The 24,416-nt window shown below is 46.3% G+C and overlaps 1 protein-coding gene across 6 annotated transcripts in view; it reads left to right on the plus strand.

The window, feature by feature from the left end:
• Window positions 1-23,665, plus strand: part of LOC106586785 (lysine-specific demethylase 6A) — a 113,898-nt gene extending 90,233 nt beyond the window's left edge. For all 6 annotated transcript variants that reach the window (XM_014174411.2, XM_014174415.2, XM_014174412.2 and 3 more), the window contains 15 exons: window positions 2,354-2,461; window positions 2,656-3,096; window positions 3,924-4,849; window positions 5,330-5,459; window positions 7,091-7,196; window positions 10,481-10,686; window positions 10,931-10,977; window positions 11,153-11,227; window positions 11,561-11,709; window positions 12,392-12,506; window positions 12,764-12,951; window positions 13,208-13,349; window positions 13,488-13,614; window positions 17,241-17,411; window positions 22,218-23,665. In XM_014174411.2, the coding sequence (XP_014029886.2) occupies window positions 2,354-2,461; window positions 2,656-3,096; window positions 3,924-4,849; window positions 5,330-5,459; window positions 7,091-7,196; window positions 10,481-10,686; window positions 10,931-10,977; window positions 11,153-11,227; window positions 11,561-11,709; window positions 12,392-12,506; window positions 12,764-12,951; window positions 13,208-13,349; window positions 13,488-13,614; window positions 17,241-17,411; window positions 22,218-22,244 (2,958 nt within the window). In that variant the 3' untranslated portion in view covers window positions 22,245-23,665. The remainder of the gene's footprint in view (window positions 1-2,353; window positions 2,462-2,655; window positions 3,097-3,923; window positions 4,850-5,329; window positions 5,460-7,090; window positions 7,197-10,480; window positions 10,687-10,930; window positions 10,978-11,152; window positions 11,228-11,560; window positions 11,710-12,391; window positions 12,507-12,763; window positions 12,952-13,207; window positions 13,350-13,487; window positions 13,615-17,240; window positions 17,412-22,217) is intronic.
• Window positions 23,666-24,416: the final 751 nt, after the last annotated feature.

The following is a 24,416-nucleotide window of genomic DNA, read 5'->3' on the forward strand; positions in this document are numbered from 1 at the left end:
TACAGTTGAAACCAGGATTCATCCATGAAGAGCACACTTCTCCAGTGTGCCAGTGGCCATCGAAGGTGAGCATTTGCCCACTGAAGTTGGTTACGACCCTGGTACCCTGTTAAGGACAAAGAGCACACAAATTAGCTTCCCTGAGACTGTTTCTGACAGTTTGTGCAGAAATGATTTGGTTGTGCTAAACCACACTTTCACCCTGTCCGGGTGGCTGGTCTCAGATGATCCCGCAGGTAAAGAAATCGGATGTGGAGGTCCTGGGCTGGAGTGGTTACACGTGGTCTTCAGTTGTGAGGCCGGTTGGATGTGCTGCCAAATTCTCTAAAATGATGTTGGAGGCGGCTTATAGTAGATAAATTGACATTCAATTCTCTGGCAACAGCTCTGGTGGACATTCCTGCAGTCTGCATGCCAATTGCACGCTCCCTCAAAACTTGAGACATCTGGAGTATGACACAACTGCACATTTTAGTGGCCTTTTATTGTCCCAGCACAATGTGTACCTGTGTAATGATCATGCTGTTTAATCAACTTCTTGACATGCCACATCTGTCAGGTGGACGAATTATCTTGGCAAAGGAGAAATGCTCACTACCAGGGATGTAAACACATTTTCAAAACATTTGAAAGAAATTAGCTTTTTGTATGTATGGAACTTTTCTGTGATCTTTTGTTTCAGCTTGAGAAACATGGGACCGACACTTTACATGTTGCGTTTATATTTTTGTTCAGTGTAGTTTGTAGCTTACATGGTTCAGGTTTTAGACGATATCATGACGATTCTCTTGTCCGGATCTGTGTAGAAAAAGTCAGCTTTCACAAGCCCCATGTTATGGAATAGGCGCACATTTTATAACAGGGGAAAGAAAGCGGGCCATGAGCTGCGGCTCAACGGTATGTCTCTAGTATAAACACACAGGGGGAGCTGCAGCTCAACGGTATGTCTCTAGTATAAACACACAGGGGGAGCTGCAGCTCAACGGTATGTCTCTAGTATAAACACACAGGGGGAGCTGCAGCTCAACGGTATGTCTCTAGTATAAACACACAGGGGGAGCTGCAGCTCAACGGTATGTCTCTAGTATAAACACACAGGGGGAGCTGCAGCTCAACGGTATGTCTAGTATAAACACACAGGGGGAGCTGCGGCTCAACGGTATGTCTCCTAGTATAAACACACAGGGGGAGCTGCAGCTCAACGGTATGTCTCTAGTATAAACACACAGGGGGAGCTGCAGCTCAACGGTATGTCTCTAGTATAAACACACAGGGGGAGCTGCAGCTCAACGGTATGTCTCTAGTATAAACACACGGGGAGCTGCAGCTCAACGGTATGTCTCTAGTATAAACACACGGGGAGCTGCAGCTCAACGGTATGTCTCTAGTATAAACACACAGGGGGAGCTGCAGCTCAACGGTATGTCTCTAGTATAAACACACAGGGGGAGCTGCAGCTCAACGGTATGTCTCTAGTATAAACACACAGGGGGAGCTGCAGCTCAACGGTATGTCTCTAGTATAAACACACAGGGGAGCTGCAGCTCAACGGTATGTCTCTAGTATAAACACACAGGGGGAGCTGCAGCTCAACGGTATGTCTCTAGTATAAACACACAGGGGGAGCTGCAGCTCAACGGTATGTCTCTAGTATAAACACACAGGGGGAGCTGCAGCTCAACGGTATGTCTCTAGTATAAACACACGGGGAGCTGCGGCTCAACGGTATGTCTAGTATAAACACACAGGGGGAGCTGCGGCTCAACGGTATGTCTCCTAGTATAAACACACAGGGGGAGCTGCGGCTCAACGGTATGTCTCTAGTATAAACACACAGGGGGAGCTGCAGCTCAATGGTATGTCTCTAGTATAAACACACAGGGGGAGCTGCAGCTCAACGGTATGTCTCTAGTATAAACACACAGGGGGAGCTGCAGCTCAACGGTATGTCTCTAGTATAAACACACAGGGGGAGCTGCAGCTCAACGGTATGTCTCTAGTATAAACACACAGGGGGAGCTGCAGCTCAACGGTATGTCTCTAGTATAAACACACAGGGGGAGCTGCAGCTCAACGGTATGTCTCTAGTATAAACACACGGGGAGCTGCGGCTCAACGGTATGTCTCTAGTATAAACACACGGGGAGAGATTCAGGATTCAACATGATGTCAGTGTTTGATGCTGTGGAGCATCAATCAGCTTTGCAGGGTTTTAATGCGAGTCATTTTAGACCCTACATCTCTTTTCCAAAGCAACTTGAGGACTGAATAGTAAGAATAAAAGTCGTAAGCGAAACAATTCAGAATGTAAATAGTTAAGGATGGTTCTAAATGCCTTTCCCTCCACCTCTAGCTCCTGGATCAGCTCCGGGCCAACCGGACCAGTCTTAAACCACCACAGGTACAGATGCTGGATCAGCTGGAAAACCAGTTCTCTCTCATGCAGCAGCATCAACAGCAGGTACACACACACACACACACACTCAAACAAACCTGTGGCTTTATGTATGAATAACTTCAGCCATCATTCCCTTCCAGTGTTTAAAGACATTTGGAGTGCTATATATAAGAAAAAGACCTGTTAGTGTAGACAGTAGTTTTATTTAAATTTCCAATAACTATACTTTTCTGTCTCTCTCCCTTTTAATTGGCTAGGTGAAACAGCAGGCAGCAGGCCAGTTGTGGCCCACCCTACCCAACGGCCCCTCGCTATCCCCAAACTCCCTCCCCTCGCCTCACCCCCTCTCCCGGACTTCACCTGTCAGTCACACCACAGCCCACCCTCCCTGCACTCTTCAGCCAATGGCCAACGGACCTTTATCTTTAAGTCACCTGGGACAGCTGGATAATCAGGAGGCGGGGACCATGGGCAATAATCACACTCCCGGTTTACCGGGTGCAGGGACTTTACCGGGACGTCTAACAGGAGGTGGCAGGAGTAACAGAAACGTGCCTTACCTGCAGCAGAACTGTCTACCTCACAACTGCACAGCCACTAGTGATACCAGTACCCCTACCAGCAACAACACGAGTCACCGCAGTAACAGTACCAGTAATGCAGAGGAGGCCTGGAAGAGCCAGCAGCACTCCACTCAGGTACATAATGATGGTACTGTCACTGTTGAGCTGCTCTTGTCTGTCTTGTCTGTCTATCTCCTTCGTTCTAGCTCTCTTTCACTCTGACTTGGTCTCACACTCACTCTTTCTTGTTTTGTCTCACCCTCCTAATGTTCGTTGCTGATTTGTCTCACCCTCTAATGTTCGTTGCTGTTTTGTCTCACCCTCTAATGTTCGTTGCTGTTTTGTCTCACCCTCTAATGTTCGTTGCTGTTTTGTCTCACCCTCCTAATGTTCGTTGCTGTTTTGTCTCACCCTCTAATGTTCGTTGCTGTTTTGTCTCACCCTCTAATGTTCGTTGCTGTTTTGTCTCACCCTCTAATGTTCGTTGCTGTTTTGTCTCACCCTCCTAATGTTCGTTGCTGTTTTGTCTCACCCTCTAATGTTCGTTGCTGTTTTGTCTCACCCTCTAATGTTCGTTGCTGTTTTGTCTCACCCTCTAATGTTCGTTGCTGTTTTGTCTCACCCTCTAATGTTCGTTGCTGTTTTGTCTCACCCTCTAATGTTCGTTGCTGTTTTGTCTCACCCTCTAATGTGCGTTGCTGTTTTGTCTCACCCTCTAATGTTCGTTGCTGTTTTGTCTCACCCTCTAATGTTCGTTGCTGTTTTGTCTCACCCTCCTAATGTTCGTTGCTGTTTTGTCTCACCCTCCTAATGTTCGTTGCTGTATTGTCTCACCCTCCTAATGTTCGTTGCTGTTTTGTCTCACCCTCTAATGTTCGTTGCTGTTTTGTCTCACCCTCCTAATGTTCGTTGCTGTTTTGTCTCACCCTCTAATGTTCGTTGCTGTTTTGTTTCTCCGTCAGGGGCTTCACAAAGGTCCAGGTTCATATTCGGCAGGTCCCAATGGAGAACACCTTTCCTCCCCCTCCCATCCCACCCAGGCTGCTGGCCTTGGTGCTCAAAGTCTAAATCAGGTCGGACATTCCACCGGGCCCTGCCCTGCCTCCTCTTCCTCCTCCTGTTCCTCCCTCTCCTCCTTCTCCTCTTCGCCACAGAGGGGCGGTGCCCCCAACCATCTCCCCTCCTCTCCCCTCCCCTCCGCCACCACTACCTCAGGGGCCCAAACCAAAGAGACCACGCCTTTAGGAAGCAGCAGCGGATTGGCTACCCCTGCAGGGACACTGCTCAGTCCCAGTCTCACCGCCCTTACACATGGATTGCCTAATCACATCCAGCAGGGGGCGGTGACCACCACGTACAGCTCGGGGAGCCAATCCCAGCCCGGCTCTCCTCCTCTGGGCGCGCACAGTTCAGACGATCCTCAGTTCTCAGCCTTGCTCAGAGGAAAGGACAATAATAAGGATGATGAAAACCACGATAGTAATAATAATCATCATCGTGGCGTTAGTCAAGGAGCCACCATGGACGATAACATCAAGGTCAACAACATCCACCCGGGTGTCCACCATGGAGGTCCCAAACCCCTGTCGGAACACTCTGTGGCCTCCTCGCCCCTCTCAGCCATGTCCGTCACCACCTCCTCCCCCCCTCGCTCCACTAACCCCCACACCCCCACAGCCATCAACTTCGCCAGCCTTAACAGCAGCCCGTCCAACAGCGGAACCAGCGGTACCACCACTACCCCACAGGTCAATGGTAAGGGGCTAGAGGACTCTCGCAGCCCAGTCAAGGCGGATCTCACTGAGCTGGCTCACAGAAGGCCAGCCCTGGCCTCATGGTCCTCAGTATCAATCTACCCCAGCTCCAACCAGGTGCTCAAAGCATGCAGGTAGGACATCATATCCTTCTGTCACATCAGTCACACTTCAATTGTAGCCAATTTGCGTTTTGATCGGAGTGTATGCCCATTAGATGGATGTGGTAAAGGCTATGTGTTGTTATGCAGTGTTTCATTGTAAATGTCATACTAACTAGAGTTCACTGTCTGAGTCACATGGAGCTGACTGTGGTGCCTGACTGTGGTGCCTGACTGTGGTGCCTGACTGTGGTGCCAGTTAATCTGTAATCTGTTTTAACGGTGATCTGTTTTAAGTGTTTTCCGCTCCACAATGCATATCTAGACTCCAGATTCATTGTGTTGGTTTGTGCTGCTGCTATTAGCTGAAAAGTGATCTGTGCTGTCTCACCTAGCCAATTAAAGAGGAGAGATGAGAGAGATACAACAAAAAGCATCGTTATTGGAACAGTTTAAAAATACTGTTTATACTAAGACCTGGTGTTTTCTCTATATCACCCCCCGTGTCTTTAGGAACCTGGGGAAGAACGGCCTGTCCAGCCGCAGTATCCTCCTTGATCAGTGTCCCCCGCCCCGGCCCCCCCTGCCCCCCTCACCCTCGCTGCCGAAGGACAAACTCAACCCCTCCACACCCAGTATCTACGTGAGTAAATCGCTGTGAGGGTTTTTAGTCATGTCTGTATGTTGGGATTAGGGTTTCCGTTAGCCTGTAATAGCCGGCTTTTGGACAATTCATTTTTTATTTTTAGAAAACCAGATGAATGAAATTGGCGCTGGCCAATTTGTCTGGGAGAAGAAGAAAAAATCCCAAATATCCGGCGCCACATTTTCCTAACAGAAACCCTGGTTGGGATTTCATTCCTCTGTGCTTTTTGGCTGGCTGGCCTGGGCTCTATGGCTGGCTGGCCTGGGCTCTATGGCTGGCTGACCTGGGCTCTATGGCTGGCTGACCTGGGCTCTATGGCTGGCTGACCTGGGCTCTATGGCTGGCTGACCTGGGCTCTATGGCTGGCTGACCTGGGCTCTATGGCTGGCTGACCTGGGCTCCTCGGCTGGCTGACCTGGGCTCCTCGGCTGGCTGACCTGGGCTCTATGGCTGGCTGACCTGGGCTCTATGGCTGGCTGACCTGGGCTCTATGGCTGGCTGGCCTGGGCTCTATGGCTGGCTGACCTGGGCTCTATGGCTGGCTGACCTGGGCTCTATGGCTGGCTGACCTGGGCTCTATGGCTGGCTGACCTGGGCTCTATGGCTGGCTGACCTGGGCTCTATGGCTGGCTGACCTGGGCTCTATGGCTGGCTGACCTGGGCTCTATGGCTGGCTGACCTGGGCTCTATGGCTGGCTGACCTGGGCTCTATGGCTGGCTGACCTGGGCTCTATGGCTGGCTGACCTGGGCTCTATGGCTGGCTGACCTGGGCTCTATGGCTGGCTGACCTGGGCTCTATGGCTGGCTGACCTGGGCTCTATGGCTGGCTGACCTGGGCTCCTCGGCTGGCTGACCTGGGCTCCTCGGCTGGCTGGCCTGGGCTCCTCGGCTGGCTGACCTGGGCTCCTCGGCTGGCTGACCTGGGCTCCTCGGCTGGCTGACCTGGGCTCCTCGGCTGGCTGACCTGGGCTCCTCGGCTGGCTGACCTGGGCTCCTCGGCTGGCTGACCTGGGCTCCTGGGCTGGCTGACCTGGGCTCTGTGGCAGGGCTGACCTGGGCTCTGTGGCAGGGCTGGCCTGGGCTCTGTGGCAGGGCTGGCCTGGGCTCCGTGGCAGGGCTGGCCTGGGCTCCGTGGCAGGGCTGGCCTGGGCTCTGTGGCAGGGCTGGCCTGGGCTCCGTGGCAGGGCTGGCCTGGGCTCCGTGGCAGGGCTGGCCTGGGCTCCGTGGCAGGGCTGGCCTGGGCTCTGTGGCTGGCTGGCCTGGGCTCTATGGCTGGCTGGCCTGGGCTCTATGGTCTTAGTTGGAATAAACACTAACGGTCTAGTTTGCGTTTCAAGTCAAAAGTCAACGGGCTGGCAGGTGGGCTAGCGGTAAGAGCGTTTGGCCAGTAACTGAAATGTTGCTGGTTCAAATGCCCGGGCTGACAAGGCTCTGTGGATGTGCCCTTGAGCAAGGCACTTAACCCCAATGCTCCTGTAAGTCGCTCTGAATAAGAGCATCTGCTAAATGACTTAAATGTAAATAATTTGGTATTCAGTTGGTTACAGTTTTGTAGTGTGGTTTGGCTATACTCGACATTAGAGCGGGTGTGTGGTCTCTGATCTGTCTGTTTCTCCATGGTGTGTAGCTGGAGAATAAGAGAGACGCCTTCTTCCCTCCACTTCATCAGTTCTGTACCAACCCCTCCAACCCTGTCACTGTCATCAGAGGGCTGGCCGGGGCGCTCAAACTGGGTGAGTTACACACACTGCTGGCAGTCATATACCGCTATTACATACAGTACTGCTGCTGGAGGCATTCCACTCCAGCAAAATAAATAATAGTCTTCTGTCTAGTCCTGTTTGGGAAATCATTCGAATTTTGTTTAACTTAGTAAAAGCTTTGTGTGTGTGTGCACTCATTTCTGTGTGTGTTTGCACTCATTTCTTTGTGTGTGTGTGTGTGTGTGTTTGCACTCATTTCTTTGTGTGTGTGTGTGTGTGTGTGTGTGTGTGTGTGTGTGTGTGTGTGTGTGTGTGTGTTTGCACTCATTTCTTTGTGTGTTTGCACTCATTTCTTTGTGTGTTTGCACTCATTTCTTTGTGTGTGTGTGTGTTTGCACTCATTTCTTTGTGTGTGTGTGTTTGCACTCATTTCTTTGTGTGTGTGTGTTTGCACTCATTTCTTTGTGTGTGTGTGTTTGCACTCATTTCTTTGTGTGTGTGTGTTTGCACTCATTTCTTTGTGTGTGTGTGTGTTTGCACTCATTTCTTTGTGTGTGTGTGTGTTTGCACTCATTTCTTTGTGTGTGTGTGTGTTTGCACTCATTTCTTTGTGTGTGTGTGTGTTTGCACTCATTTCTTTGTGTGTGTGTGTGTTTGCACTCATTTCTTTGTGTGTGTGTGTGTGTGTGTGTGTGTGTGTGTGTGTGTGTGTGTGTGTGTGTGTGTGTGTGTGTGTGTGTGTGTGTGTGTTTGCACTCATTCACTGGCTTGGGGGGTGTGTGTGTCTAACAACTTTACATGTATGAGAACAGCACCACCTGCAAGCAGAGAGTGTCATTACATTCAATGTAGCATGTGGAGTAAAGTATTTGCTGCAAAGAAAATATATTGGCTCCCTCACTCCATCAGTTCTCTACTGTTGCATGCCACATCAACACACAATGGATAGGTGCAGTGAAATGTGTTGTTTTACAGGGTCAGCCATAGTAGTATGATAGGTGCAGTGTAATGTGTTGTTTTACAGGGTCAGCCATAGTAGTATGATAGGTGCAGTGTAATGTGTTGTTTTACAGGGTCAGCCATAGTAGTATGATAGGTGTTGTTTTACAGGGTCAGCCATAGTGGTACGATAGGTGCAGTGAAATGTGTTGTTTTACAGGGTCAGCCATAGTAGTACGATAGGTGCAGTGAAATGTGTTGTTTTACAGGGTCAGCCATAGTGGTACGATAGGTGCAGTGAAATGTGTTGTTTTACAGGGTCAGCCATAGTAGTACGATAGGTGCAGTGAAATGTGTTGTTTTACAGGGTCAGCCATAGTGGTACGATAGGTGCAGTGAAATGTGTTGTTTTACAGGGTCAGACATGGTAGTACGGCGCCCCTGGAGCAAATTAGCCGCTAGTGCACCTGCTAGAAACTCACTCAAAATATCTGGATGGATAAATATACTGCTCAAAAAAATAAAGGGAACACTTAAACAACACAATGTAACTCCAAGTCAATCACACTTCTGTGAAATCAAACTGTCCATTTAGGAAGCAACACTGATTGACAATACATTTCACATACTGTTGTGCAAATGGAATAGACAACAGGTGGAAATTATAGGAAATTAGCAAGACACCCCCAATAAAGGAGTGGTTCTGCAGGTGGTGACCACAGACAACTTCTCAGTTCCTATGCTTCCTGGCTGATGTTTTGGTCACTTTTGAATGCTGGCGGTGCTTTCACTCTAGTGGTAGCATGAGACGGAGTCTACAACCCACACAAGTGGCTCAGGTAGTGCAGCTCATCCAGGATGGCACATCAATGCGAGCTGTGGCAAGAAGGTTTGCTGTGTCTGTCAGCGTAGTGTCCAGAGCATGGAGGCGCTACCAGGAGACAGGCCAGTACATCAGGAGACGTGGAGGAGGCCGTAGGAGGGCAACAACCCAGCAGCAGGACCGCTACCTCCGCCTTTGTGCAAGGAGGAGCACTGCCAGAGCCCTGCAAAATGACCTCCAGCAGGCCACAAATGTGCTTGTGTCTGCTCAAACGGTCAGAAACGGACTCTATGAGGGCCCGACGTCCACAGGTGGGGGTTGTGCTTACAGCCCAACACCGTGCAGGACGTTTGGCATTTGCCAGAGAACACCAAGATTAGCAAATTCGCCACTGGCGCCCTGTGCTCTTCACAGATGAAAGCAGGTTCACACTGAGCACATGTGACAGATGTGGCAGAGTCTGGAGACGCAGTGGAGAACGTTCTGCTGCCTGCAACATCCTCCAGCATGACCGGTTTGGCGGTGGGTCAGTCATGGTGTGGGGTGGCATTTCTTTGGGGGGGCCGCACAGCCCTCCATGTGCTCGCCAGAGGTAGCCTGACTGCCATTAGGTACCGAGATGAGATCCTCAGACCCCTTGTGAGACCATATGCTGGTGCGGTTGGCCCTGGGTTCCTCCTAATGCAAGACAATGCTAGACCTCATGTGGCTGGAGTGTGTCAGCAGTTCCTGCAAGAGGAAGGCATTGATGCTATGGACTGGCCCGCCCGTTCCCCAGACCTGAATCCAATTGAGGACATCTGGGACATCATGTCTCGCTCCATCCACCAACGCCACGTTGCACCACAGACTGTCCAGGAGTTGGCGGATGCTTTAGTCCAGGTCTGGGAGGAGATCCCTCAGGAGACCATCCGCCACCTCATCAGGAGCATGCCCAGGTGTTGTAGGGAGGTCATACAGGCACGTGGAGGCCACACACACTACTGAGCCTCATTTTGACTTGTTTTAAGGACATTTCATCAAAGTTGGATCAGCCTGTAGTGTGGTTTTCCACTTTAATTTTGAGTGTGACTCCAAATCCAGACCTCCATGGGTTGATAAATTGGATTTCCATTGATTATTTTTGTGTGATTTTGTTGTCAGCACATTCAACTATGTAAAGAAAAAAGTATTTAATAAGATGATTTAATTCATTCAGATCTAGGATGTGTTATTTTAGTGTTCCCTTTATTTTTTTGAGCAGTGTAGTTTGTATTTCATTAAGCTAGTGTTTCTGAACTCTGTGTTTTACTGCACTGGGAAATACTTTTCAGCCATGCTGCCAGAAATGAGCTGTTTTTCAGTGACATATTTTTTGCAGATGCAAGTTGTGAGTTTACTAAACATCACATTTCTTTTATTTCTCCACTTTTCCTAATTTCCCATCCCTTTCTCTGTCTCCCACTTCTTTCCTCTCCTTCGCTATCTTCCCTCTCCTCCACCCTTCTCTCTCTCCCTCCACCCTTCTCTCTCTCCCTCCACCCTTCTCTCCCACCCCCGTCCACTCTCTCAGACCTGGGTCTGTTCTCTACTAAGACCCTGGTGGAGGCTAACCCAGACCACCTGGTGGAGGTCCGGACCCAGCTGTCTCAGCCCACCGATGAGAACTGGGACCTGAGCGGCACCAGGAAGATGTGGCGCTGCCAAAGCAGCCAGTCACACACCACCATCGCCAAGTACGCCCAATACCAGGCGTCGTCCTTCCAGGAATCACTACGGGTTAGTAGAGGGAGCGGGTGAAGGATACAGACACAGACCAACACAGAGAACCATCACCATTGCAAATGCTCTCAATACAAGGCCTTGTTGATTAGAGACACAAGGAGTTTTGAGCGGGGTCCTGTTCTCTGAAGGCCGTGTGTGCTGAGACCTGCCCCTGTCAGGCACTGAATATTCACATGTTCTCTCCTGACTCTGTCACTCAAACTAGACAACATAAATCTATATTGAATGTATTTCCCAGGAGGAGAAGAAGATGGAGCTGGAAGCAGAGGCAGCCAACGCAGAGAGGTAAGACGTCTCTGTCTGGCCGTCTGTCTGTCTGGCCGTCTGTCTGTCTGGCCGTCTGTCTGTCTGGCCGTCTGTCTGTCCCTCCCTCCCTCCCTCCCTGGCCGTCTGTCTCTCTCTCGGTCTGTGTGTCATATCGCTCTGCTCTGTCTAAACTACATATGCCATGATCCCATAGTGCGGCGTGGCGGAAGAAAGGGCCCTTCAAACACATCAAGTTTGGCACCAACATCGACCTCTCTGACGATAGGAAGTAAGTGTTCCACACAACTCTCACTGACAACATTATGTAGTTCTGTTAACGAGAGACTTTAGTTTGACCATTTTAATGTGAGTCGATTTTACCTTTTCATATAAACCAGATTATATCATGGTCCAAAAACAGACTGGTTAGGGTCTACAGGTGGAGCTGCCTCCAGACCGTTTGGTTGTAGAAACAGACACGGGGTATGGCCTAGGGAGAAAAGGACAAGGGCTGGTTTTGGATTAGGCATTGTTATCATCATGAGGATCTCTGAGGTTGGGTGCGGTGTGTGTCTGTGCAGTAGAGTTTACTGCTGACCCTTGCCCTCTGACCTCATCCAAGGTGGAAACTGCATCTGCAGGAGCTCAGTAAGCTGCCAGCCTTTGCCAGGGTGGTGTCTGCTGGAAACCTGCTCAGCCACGTAGGACACACCATCCTGGGCATGAACACTGTCCAGCTTTACATGAAGGTCCCTGGGAGCAGGACGCCAGGTACACACACACAGATGCACTCATACACACTGTACACACTGTACACACACACTTTATGAACACCTAAATGCAACACAAACACCAGACCTGGGTTCAAATACTATTTCAAATATCTACGTTACTTTCGCATACATTTCCAAGTAAATATTGAAATGTAATTTTTTATTTTTTTTTAAGACGAGGAGTTGAGTATTGGAATGTATTTAGAAATATTCAAATACACTGACTCAAATTAAGTCCCATGCATTTAACCCAGGTATTTGAGCGTTGGGCCAGTAACAGAAAGGTCGCTGGTTTGAATACCTGAGCCGACAAGGTGAAAAACCTGCCAACGTGCACTTGAGCAAGGCACTTAACCCTAATTTTCTCTAGGGGCGCCGTACTACTATGTCTGACCCTGTAAAACAACACATTACACTGCATCTATCATACTACTATGGCTGACCCTGTAAAACAACACATTTCACTGCACCTATCTGTTGTATGTGACAATAAAACATAATAAAATACTTAAAGTGGTTGATTCAGTCCACATTATTTGAAAGTACTCAAATACACAGAAAATATGTATTTAAATAACAAATAATCATATATTTGATTCCAGGTCTGACACACAATTTGTTTTTTGTAGTCATTTTGTTTTATGCATTTTGTTTTATGAGGTATTTGTCTCGTCTTTTAGGTCACCAAGAGAACAACAACTTCTGTTCAGTGAACATCAACATTGGCCCGGGGGACTGTGAGTGGTTCTCTGTGCCCCAGCCTTACTGGGGAATCATCAACGACTTCTGTGAAAAGTACGTCAACAAAAATCTCCTGCTTCTAACTCAACACCGTGGATCTCATACCTCTGTTTACAGCCAATACAATCTGAAGTCACAGACAAGTCGAACTCTGCTTTGACTATAGTGTACCTAATGCTAATAAAAGTAGAATTCATTTTTTCATATTTTCATTCACTGTAGAAATGATGTAACAATGTATTTGATTTGATCAACTGCAAGGAGTCGGCAGTATTTGTATTTCTAACATCCTGTGTGTCTCTCTCCTCCAGGAACAACATCAACTTCCTGATGGGTTCATGGTGGCCCAACCTGGAGGACCTGTACGAGGCACATGTCCCTGTGTACCGCTTCATCCAGCGCCCCGGAGACCTGGTGTGGCTCAACACGGGCACCGTCCACTGGGTCCAGGCCATCGGCTGGTGCAACAACATCGCCTGGAACGTAGGACCCCTCACTGGTAAGACGGGGAGAACAAGGGGATATGCTTAATATGAACATGCACTGTTGTTTTATGGGTTTTAATGCTGAATTTGTTGGAGCATCATTTAAATATGATAGATGGATTCTGATAAGCCTTGACATTGTGAAATTGAAATGATATTGTCATTAATACCCCCTTCTACTTCTCCTCTCCCCCTCTGTCTCCCTCACTTTTGCTTTATCTTCCTCCCCTGCTCTCTTTCTGTCTCTCTCTCTCTCCCCTCCCTCCTCAGCGTACCAGTATAAGCTGGCAGCAGAGCGTTATGAATGGAATAAGCTGCAGAGCGTCAAGTCCATCGTCCCCATGATACACCTCTCCTGGAACATGGCCAGAAATATCAAAGTCTCCGACAGCAAGCTCTTCCAGATGATCAAGTGAGTTTCACTCACACACACACACACACACACACACACACACAATTCCCTTTCGCTCGCCCTCTCACTCATACACACTTGCGCTCGTGCACGCACACACACACACACCTAACCCCTGTGTCTCTTGGTCTCTGCTAGGTACTGTCTGCTGCGGACGTTGAAGCAGTGTCAGATGCTGCGGGAGCTACTGCAGGCGTCAGGCAAGGAGCTGGTGTGGCACGGCAGGACCAGGGACGAGCCCGCACACTACTGCAGCATCTGTGAGGTACACACACACACACACTGTCCTTATGGGGCCCAAACAATTGATTCCCATTCAAAATCCTATTTTCACTAAGCAGGGTTTCCGTTAGCCGGTGATGATTTAAAAAAGGCGGTAAAGCCGATTATGTAAAACTGTTGCCGACCAAAACGACCGGGAGAAACAATTATCCCATTGCAGAATAATGCTTTTTATTAATTGATGGTAATACCACTTCATAGAAATACAGTTGACCGTCATGCTTATCAGTCTATTGGTTAATTTGCCTAATTTACTGGAATTAAATTGGCCTTTTTTTTTTTTTCATTAGTCACCATGTATCCTATTTGTCCAACACAACTATCACATGCGCACAGCATACAGAGTCTATTCTGAGCTGGATTTCTCCTGCTGCTCCTCAGCTGGTTGCTGCTGGAGTAAAACATGTGGTTCTCATGCTGCTCCTCAGCTGGTTGTTGCTGGAGTAAAACATGTGGTTCTCCTGCTGCTCCTCAGCTGGTTGCTGCTGGAGTAAAACATGTGGTTCTCCTGCTGCTCCTCAGCTGGTTGCTGCTGGAGTAAAACGTGGTTCTCCTGCTGCTCCTCAGCTGGTTGCTGCTGGAGTAAAACATGTGGTTCTCCTGCTGCTCCTCAGCTGGTTGCTGCTGGAGTAAAACATGTGGTTCTCCTGCTGCTCCTCAGCTGGTTGCTGCTGGAGTAAAACATGTGGTTCTCCTGCTGCTCCTCAGCTGGTTGCTGCTGGAGTAAAACATGTGGTTCTCCTGCTGCTCCTCAGCTGGTTGCTGCTGGAGTTAAACATGTGGTTCTCCTGCTGCTCCTCAGCTGGTTGCTGCTGGAGTAAAACGTGGTTCTCCTGCTGCTCCTCAGCTGGTTGCTGCTGGAGTAAAACATGTGGTTCTCCTGCTGCTCCTCAGCTGGTTGCTGCTGGAGTAAAACATGTGGTTCTCCTGCTGCTCCTCAGCTGGTTGCTGCTGGAGTAAAACATGTGGTTCTCCTGCTGCTCCTCAGCTGGTTGCTGCTGGAGTAAAACATGTGGTTCTCCTGCTGCTCCTCAGCTGGTTGCTGCTGGAGTTAAACATGTGGTTCTCCTGCTGCTCCTCAGCTGGTTGCTGCTGGAGTAAAACGTGGTTCTCCTGCTGCTCCTCAGCTGGTTGCTGCTGGAGTTAAAACATGTGGTTCTCCTGCTGCTCCTCAGCTGGTTTCTGCTGGAGTAAAACATGTGGTTCTCCTGCTGCTCCTCAGCTGGTTGCTGCTGGAGTAAAACATGTGGTTCTCCTGCTGCTCCTCAGCTGGTTGCTGCTGGAGTAAAACATGTGGTTCTCCTGCTGCTCCTCAGCTGGTTGCTGCTGGAGTAAAACATGTGGTTCTCCTGCTGCTCCTCAGCTGGTTGCTGCTGGAGTAAAACATGTGGTTCTCCTGCTGCTCCTCAGCTGGTTGCTGCTGGAGTAAAACGTGGTTCTCCTGCTGCTCCTCAGCTGGTTGCTGCTGGAGTAAAACGTGGTTCTCCTGCTGCTCCTCAGCTGGTTGCTGCTGGAGTAAAACATGTGGTTCTCCTGCTGCTCCTCAGCTGGTTGCTGCTGGAGTAAAACATGTGGTTCTCCTGCTGCTCCTCAGCTGGTTGCTGCTGGAGTTAAACATGTGGTTCTCCTGCTGCTCCTCAGCTGGTTGCTGCTGGAGTTAAACATGTGGTTCTCCTGCTGCTCCTCAGCTGGTTGCTGCTGGAGTAAAACATGTGGTTCTCCTGCTGCTCCTCAGCTGGTTGCTGCTGGAGTAAAACATGTGGTTCTCCTGCTGCTCCTCAGCTGGTTGCTGCTGGAGTAAAACATGTGGTTCTCCTGCTGCTCCTCAGCTGGTTGCTGCTGGAGTTAAAACATGTGGTTCTCCTGCTGCTCCTCAGCTGGTTGCTGCTGGAGTAAAACATGTGGTTCTCCTGCTGCTCCTCAGCTGGTTGCTGCTGGAGTAAAACGTGGTTCTCCTGCTGCTCCTCAGCTGGTTGCTGCTGGAGTAAAACGTGGTTCTCCTGCTGCTCCTCAGCTGGTTGCTGCTGGAGTTAAAACATGTGGTTCTCCTGCTGCTCCTCAGCTGGTTGCTGCTGGAGTTAAACATGTGGTTCTCCTGCTGCTCCTCAGCTGGTTGCTGCTGGAGTTAAACATGTGGTTCTCCTGCTGCTCCTCAGCTGGTTGCTGCTGGAGTAAAACATGTGGTTCTCCTGCTGCTCCTCAGCTGGTTGCTGCTGGAGTTAAACATGTGGTTCTCCTGCTGCTCCTCAGCTGGTTGCTGCTGGAGTAAAACATGTGGTTCTCCTGCTGCTCCTCAGCTGGTTGCTGCTGGAGTAAAACATGTGGTTCTCCTGCTGCTCCTCAGCTGGTTGCTGCTGGAGTAAAACATGTGGTTCTCCTGCTGCTCCTCAGCTGGTTGCTGCTGGAGTAAAACATGTGGTTCTCCTGCTGCTCCTCAGCTGGTTGCTGCTGGAGTTAAAACATGTAGTGCATGATTTAAAAAAAGCTACTATTTTTATTTCTCAACTGGTAGTTGAAGCATGCCTCCAATTCACCATTCAGGTGCAGGCAACAGGATATCAGCGTTTCACCCACCACTTAACAATGTGAGCTGGACGCAGTATGCATTTTAAAACATACTTTATCGTTTGTATCCTGACTGTTTTATTTCATGTTATGAGGCATGTCCTACCTTGCTTGAAATCCGACCATGGAAACAAGGCAATTCTTTTATAAAGATTTATAAGAGGTGCGTCAGTTTCAAGTTTGGGGAAGCTTACCATTGGTTTTCATATAAACTTTATTTTTTTATCCAGAAGCCAAAGGTACAATCCTAGTCATATTGCAACCCATCCTAGTTGTTACAGCATCAGATTACCACTCTTTCTAACTGTTCCGATGTGGAACCACTAGCAGGCGCGCTGTTCAGAATGGTGGGTTGTTTTTACCGCAAATTACATTTTGGCAAATGTTTGACGTTTTCTTGGCTGCTTCATTACATGTGTTGCATGTTCTGTTAAGATGCATTATCATATTATAAATGTGATTTCTGTCATTCTGAGCACTATGGGTGGACACCGTAATGGGTTTATGCACCCAATGCATATGGTTCAGTAAAGTTGCTCAAATGGACAGTAAATTAAAATCTTCCCGGTCGCATTGTCTGGCGTCACATTTCCCAAATGGGAACTCTGCCCCTAATTAGCGTTATCGTAATGACTGGAAGCCTATGGGTATCTGCTAGAATGCTTGTCAATGCTAGTCAATGCTAGCAGATACCATAGACTTCCAGTCATTGCGCTAACACTAGTTAGCATTTGCTAGTGAAACTACCTTCATACTGGACACAGGGGCATGCAAATTGTGGGGAAGACTCTGGGAAGTAACTAAAGGGCCTCGTTGCAACAATCCCGAAGTATCCATTTAACCCCTAAACCTAACCCCTAAACCTAACCCCTAAACCTAAAATAGCCTTTTTCCTTGTGGGGACTGGCAATGTCCCCTCTTGTCTGAATTTTCCTTGTTTTACTCTCCTTGTGAGGACTTCTGGTCCCCACAAGGATAGTAAAAGCAAAAAATACACATGTACTTCTCCTCACACACTCACTCACTCACTCTCCCTATTTCCAGGTGGAGGTGTTTGCCCTGCTGTTTGTAACCAGTGAGAGTAACAGCAGGAAGACGTACGTGGTGCACTGTCAGGACTGTGCCCGTAGGGGGAGCTCTAACCTGGACAACTTTGTGGTGCTGGAGCAGTACAAGATGGACGACCTCACACAGGCCTACGACCAGTTCATACTCGTAAGTCAACAAGGACACTAGTGACGATGGCCAGTAGGTTAACACTAGAACAGCTAAAGCAGCCATTTTGACTGCTCGTGAATTTAAAACCATTTATTACTCTGCCATGCCCCCCCCCGTCTTTGACTTTTTCTATAATCCACACTGTCGTTGTTAGAATCTTAATTTCACAAACAGAACTGGAGTTCTAACCAGCATGCCATTTTATGAATGGTTTTCCTCCTCCTTCCTGACAGTAGAGCATGCTCTGCTCCTTCTCACAAAAGTGGAAGGTACTGTGCCCAGTTCATACCCTGGGCTCCCGAGTGGCGCAGCGGTCTAAGGCAATGCATCTCCGTGCTAGAGGCGTCACTACAGACCCTGATTCGATTCCAGGCTCTATCACAACCGGCCGTGATTGGGAGTTCCAAGGGGCGAACCTAAATTGTACCGAAACTAATTTCACACATATAACAGATGAAATAAATGAAGAAAAAGTATGATGGGGGAGAATGGATGAGTTGATGAGCGAGGGGACACAAACAATGCATTATTGTAATCACCAGTTGTTACCGACCGTCTCCATTAGTTCGGTCTTATGTAGCAAAATTTGAAATTGTGTTTTTTACATTTGATAAAAGTAGAGACTCGGAGCTCTAAAAATGTATTTCATACACTACAGTTGAGGAACGATAGGAAAGTAATTCTGCTTTGAAAGTTGATACACTTGTAAAATCACTTTTGAGAAAATGGCCTTTGAATGTTTTGGTACTATTACTGGAGAGCTCTTTGTCTACAACCATTCAGCATCGTTCACACCATCTTAAGCTTTAGCCCCACCCATCATCTCTTTAAGAATTCACATGTGAGGCCATGTACTAAACAACCAAAGATTAAAAGACTAAAGGTTGATTTATACTACGGGTGTGTTCGTAAATTTAATCTGGAGTGCCAGAGTGTTTTCTGGCCGTTCGTAAAACTGAGTGTTCTAACAGAGCTGGGTAGGCTGTTTTTATGTTATCCAGAGCTTTGGTGACTGCAACTGTGCTGCTGGCAACAATTTAATTATGCTTTTTTGCCAACGTTCACTGACACCGGCCATATTCAACGGGTGTTGAGCATTCGTAAATCTGACAGTTATTCTGTGCTCTAGCTAGCTAGGTGAACAATGAATCGTAATCCCAACTCAAAACATTACTAACCTGAATGAATGTGCACGTAGCTAACCAACCAGGTTCAATGTTAGCTAGCTAATATTAGGCTATAATTAGCAATGCAAATGTCTCTGAGACACAAATTATATTACTACACAGATCATACATGTAACGTTAGCTAGCAAGCCAGGCAGCTTTAACAGTACACTTAAACTTGAAATGAAAGCGACAAAATTAGAAACGTGTAATATCTGAAAATGTAGCTAGCTAAACTATCTTACCTGTATACATGGATGGACACTTCTCCCTCTCTGTCACCGATTCCACTTAGTTTGAATATGTAATCAGGAGACGGGTGACTTATACAACAGCCTTCTGTGTGTTCTCTTTTCGACCTTATCTGCATAATTGCAATCAAACGGCAGACTTTTCTGTATTTCCTTAGCTGTCATTCTCTAATTCCACTGATTTCAAAACTCGGTCCACCAGACAGTGGAGAGCAACACTTATGCAGTTCTACTTCATGATATCTTTAAAAAAAAGCACCACTAGAAAGGATTACCTACACACACTGACCAGCTCATATTATAGACAGAAGCGTGCTACATGGCAGACCAATCCGAACTCATCTCTCGGCATGTCCAGCCCACTCATTATCTCAGCCAATCATGGCTAGCGGGAAAGTTGTCGACTTTTTCCATGACGAATACAACTAGGTTCATAATTTTAACAATTTTATTTGTATTTACAGATGGCATACAAGTTTGTTATTAAGGCACATCAAAGTTCACATATTCCAGAAGGTAATTCTGCCCAAAAACTGAATTTTAATTCTTAAAAAAAGTTTAAGTTCAAATGGCTCTCCTGTGAAGTGAAGGCTCTCCTGTGAAGTGAAGGCTCTCCTGTGAAGTGAAGGCTCTCCTGTGAAGTGAAGGCTCTCCTGTGAAGTGAAGGCTCTCCTGTGAAGTGAAGGCTCTCCTGTGAAGTGAAGGCTCTCCTGTGAAGTGAAGGCTCTCCTGTGAAGTGAAGGCTCTCCTGTGAAGTGAAGGCTCTCCTGTGAAGTGAATGCTCTCCTGTGAAGTGAAGGCTCTCCTGTGACACGCGACATACGCTTAGTTTCCTGAAACGAGTCATATTTGTGAATGAAAAACAGGGAAGGCCATTCTTTTGTATTGGTATATTCTAATTAGAATCTCAAAAGGTTATCTACACAATATCAGTAGTTTTCAGTCTACTCTGACTTACTTGGAGTACACAGTGAGAGTGTGTGCATAATTTGCAATGGCAAGAAGACCAAGATATAAATAAAAATGCCAATAGTATACAAAGCTGTCATCAAGGCCAAGGGTGGCTACTTTGAAGAATCTAAAATCAAAAATATATTTTTTATTTCATATGTGTTATTTCATAGTTTTGATGTATTCACTATTATTCTACATTGTAGAAAATAGTAAAAACAAATCAAGAAAAACCCTCGAATGAGTGGGTGTCCACATTTTTGACTGGTACTGTATATACATACATACAGTTAATTCGGATAGTTTTCAGACCGCTTCCCTTTTTCACATTTTGTTACGTTACAACCTTATTCTAAAATTAATTAATTTAATATTTTCCTTCAACGTACACAATACCCCATAATCACGAAGCGAAAACAGGTTTTTAGAATTATTTTGCAAATTTATTACAAATAAAAAAGAGACCTTATTTACTTAAGTACTCAACCCTTTGCTATGAGACTCAAATTTGAGCTTAGGTGCATCCTGTTTCCATTGATCATCCTTTATATTTCTACAACTTGACTCTTCCTAGAGCTTGCCGCCTGGCTAAACTGAGTAATCGTGGGAGAAGGGCCTTGGTCAGGAAGGTGACCAAGAACCCGATGATCACTCTGACAGAGCTCCAGAGTTCCTCTGTGGAGATGGGAGAACCTTCCAGAAGGACAACCGTCTCTGCAACACTCCACCAATCAGGCGTTTATGGTAGAGTGGCCAGACGGAAGCCACTCCTCAGGCACATGACAGCCCACTTGGAGTTTGCCAAAAGGCACCTAAAGGACTCTTAGACAATGAGAAACAAGATTCTCTGGTCTGATGAAATCAAGATTGATTGCCAAGTGTCACGTCTGGAGGAAACCTTGCACCATCCCTACGGTGAAGCATGGTGGTGGCAGCATCATTCTGTGGGGATGTTCTTCGGGGGCAGGTACTGGGATACTAATCAGGGTGAGGGAAAGATGAACACAGCAAAGTACATAGAGATCCTTGATGAAAACCAGCTCCAGAGCACTCAGGACCTCGGGTCATACATCATTTAAAAGCTTAACTTCTTGTTAATCTAGCCGGTCTATCAGATTTCAAAAAGGCTTTACGGCGAAGGCACACCATGCGATTATCTAGTGGACAGCGCTTCGCACACAAAAGCATTACATACATTTTCCAACCAAGCAGATGCGTCGCGAAAGAAATAGCGATAAAATAAATCACTTACCTTTGAAGATCTTCATCTGGTTGCAATCACAAGGGTCCCAGCTACATAACAAATGGTCCTTTTGTTCGATAAAGTTCCTAATCAATCCTCAAGTATGTAAATAAACAATAACATTTAAGACGGAGAATACCGCAGACCATTACCGGAGATAAATAACAAAGTACGGGCACTCACCAGAACGCGTTACAAACACTACAGCCAAAATGGGAGCCACTTAGAAAAACTACAAGTTCTAGCTAATTTTTCAAAAAACAAGCTTGAAATTCTTTCTAAAGACTGTTGACATCTAGTGGAAGCCCTAGGAACTGCAATCTGGGATGGCTTCCTTTTATATTCCCATTCCCAGCCATTGTAATGAGGTGAGCTGAAAAAATAATAATTCTGGATGGATTGTCCTCGGGTTTTCGCCTGCCATATCAGTTCTGTTATACTCACAGACATTATTTTGGAAACTTTTCTATCCAATACTACCAATTATATGCATAGCTTTGGGCCTGAGTAACAGGCAGTTTACTTTGGGCACCTCATTCATCCAAACTTCTGAATACTGCCCCCTAGCCCAAAGACGTTAATGCTGCTGGTGGCCACACCAAATACTGACTGTTACTTTTTTGATTTTGCCCCTCCCCCCTGTTCAATTTATGTCTGTTGTTGAATCTTATGTTCATACAAATATTTACACGTTCAGTTTGCTGAAAATAAACGCAGTTGACACAGAGTACGTTTCTTTTTTAGTTTAGTTACTGTCCCAAGGATGGAGGTTTAAACAAGTGGAAAAATGGACACTGAAACAGGATATTGACAAGCCAGAAGGAAATTTGCATTATGCAAGGAGCCAACATTCACTTCACTAAGCTTTCATTCTTCCTTGCATAATTACTGCAGTCACTTCTACATGGTGTCAATAAGTGGGCACCCCTTAAAAAGCATTACCCTACACATGGTGTCAATAGGTGGGCACCCCTTAAAAAGCATTACCCTACACATGGTGGCATTCAGTAGTAAGTCTACACACTAGTGAGTCAAAATTCATTAGTTCAAGTAAGAGTCTGAGCATGCACACTTTTTTTTCTCGAAAAAAGGTACTAGCTTGTTCATTAGTAAGTCTTCAACCAGTTTACATGAATCTCATCTCTCTCTCTCTCTCTCTCTCATATATCCCTATCTCGTTCTCCCTCCACAGGCTCCTCCTCTGCCATCATCCTCTTGATGGTAACATTCTGTTGTTCTGAGGACAATAAGAATCCATGCTGGACTCCCAAAACCCACCGGAAGCCCCTTTTCTGATATTCAGGAAGTGAGCCAGCAGTCCTCTTCTGCTTTCTGTAGATATTCCACAAGGCAGCTGGGTGAAAAGCTGTGTGTCTATGCAACCTGCCCAGAGTGGAGGTGAGGTGTCTCCTCTTAGAGGACTGGAAGGGGAGAGCATTACTCCTGCCTCCGCCACCAGCCGTGGTGGAAACAGTACCCCATTGTCATACTTGAGTAGAAGTAAAGATACCTTAATAGAAAATGACTCAAGTGAAAGTCACCCAGTAAAATACTACTTGAGTAAAAATCTAAAACTATATGGTTTTAAATATACTTCAGTATCAAAAGTAAATGTAATTGCTAAAATATACTTAATCAAAAGTACAAGTTTTAACATTTACACATTTCTTATATTAGGCAAAGCAGATGGACACATTTTAATCATTTTTTTCATTTACAGATAGCCAGGGGCACACTCCAACACTCAGATATCATTAACAAATGAAGATTTTGTGATTAGTGAGTCTGCCAGATCAGAGGCAGTAGGGATGACCAGGGATGTTCTCTTGATAAGTGTATGAATAAGACCATTTTCCTGTCCTTCTAAGCATTTCAATTGTAACGAGTACTTTTGGGTGTCAGGAAAAATGTATGGGGTAAAAAGTACATCTTCTTTAGAAATGTAGTGAAGTAAAAGTTGTCAAATATAAATAGTAAAGTACAAACTACTTAATTGCTGTCTGGCTCAATAGCTGACAAAAATGATGACTGCATTTATTTTGTATATATTTTGTTAAAACTGGCAACAACATCATACAAAGACTACTGACTTGATACACGTTTCCATTTTTAATTCTGTTTGTGGGCTGATACAAACGTTCTCTGAGTTGGTGTCCCCCCCTTGAGTCTACGTCCTAGAATCGCTGGTCTTTTGTATGTTAGTAAATAGAAGTCGTCTTTGGGCAAGAAAATAAGAAAAAAACATTTTGTAAAGTAATATATATTTTTTTTACTGCTTTTGATATTTTGGAACCATATGGTTTGGTTCTGTAGGTAAAATAGTATTCTAATGAGAGAAAAATTAACAGCCAAGTCACCAAGAGACTTATGGAATAAACTCTTTTTTTTTTTCGAATCTTGTTGTAAATTTACACTATTTATAAAATGTATATTTATTGCTTGAAAATATTTGTTGATCGAATGCTGTAATTTTTTTCCCCAGATTACCTGCCATTAAAGGAGTTGTCATTTTATACACAACCCTTCCTACGTTTTCTATATGAATAAAACTGCTTTAGCAAAGCATTTTTCCAGAGACTCCTTGAAATGGTTTTATTGTTTGAAGGATGTTTGTCATTAAACAGAAGTTGTCTTTATTTACATCTGGAACTTCTCTCGTGTTTCTTCTCTAGTTTCATCTCTCTGGTGCACAGAGATGCTGACCGCTTCACTACCTGATACTAGCAAGCCAAGGTCAACTGCTGACCATTTCACTACCTGAAAGTAGCTATTGGAGGTCAGCTGCTGACCATTTCACTACCGGATAGTAGCTAGCCAAGGTCCAGTTGTGCAGTGGTAGGTATACCCACTTGTTTTGTCGGCATTGAGTATACTCCTTAATCCCCACGATGCGTATCAAAGTAGTGTAGTGGAGGTATACGCCATATCAATTAATAAGGCTGATGGAACAGATCAGAATGTTTAGCTTATAGTGTTGATAAACTACTTCTTCACATTTTAAGCACAGCAATGTGCACACGGTGGTAGGCCTACTCGCAAATGTTCCAAAATGCAATTTGCGGGAAGACACGGTTATGCACACCACACATAAGAGCAGTTTCATGGACAGAGATGGAAATATCCCATTAGAAATTTAGAAAGAGGGGAGATCTAAAGATGCAAAAACTACATTTGGGTTGCTAATATAACTAGGATAATGCCTTTGGCTGCTAGACTATGAAATAAAGTTGATTTGAAAACCAAAAGAACAGGAGAGTGCATATGAGGAAGTCTTTATTAAATAATTGCCTCCACGTTTCTATGGTGGGATTTTGGCTATAGGCTGCTTTGAAGCAAGGTAAAACATAGCGATGCTAATGATAGGCCTTTGTTAACTGCTGTATCTCCAAAG

The sequence above is a fragment of the Salmo salar genome, chromosome ssa25, assembly GCF_905237065.1.
Source record: "Salmo salar chromosome ssa25, Ssal_v3.1, whole genome shotgun sequence".
NCBI classification, from domain to species: domain Eukaryota; kingdom Metazoa; phylum Chordata; class Actinopteri; order Salmoniformes; family Salmonidae; genus Salmo; species Salmo salar.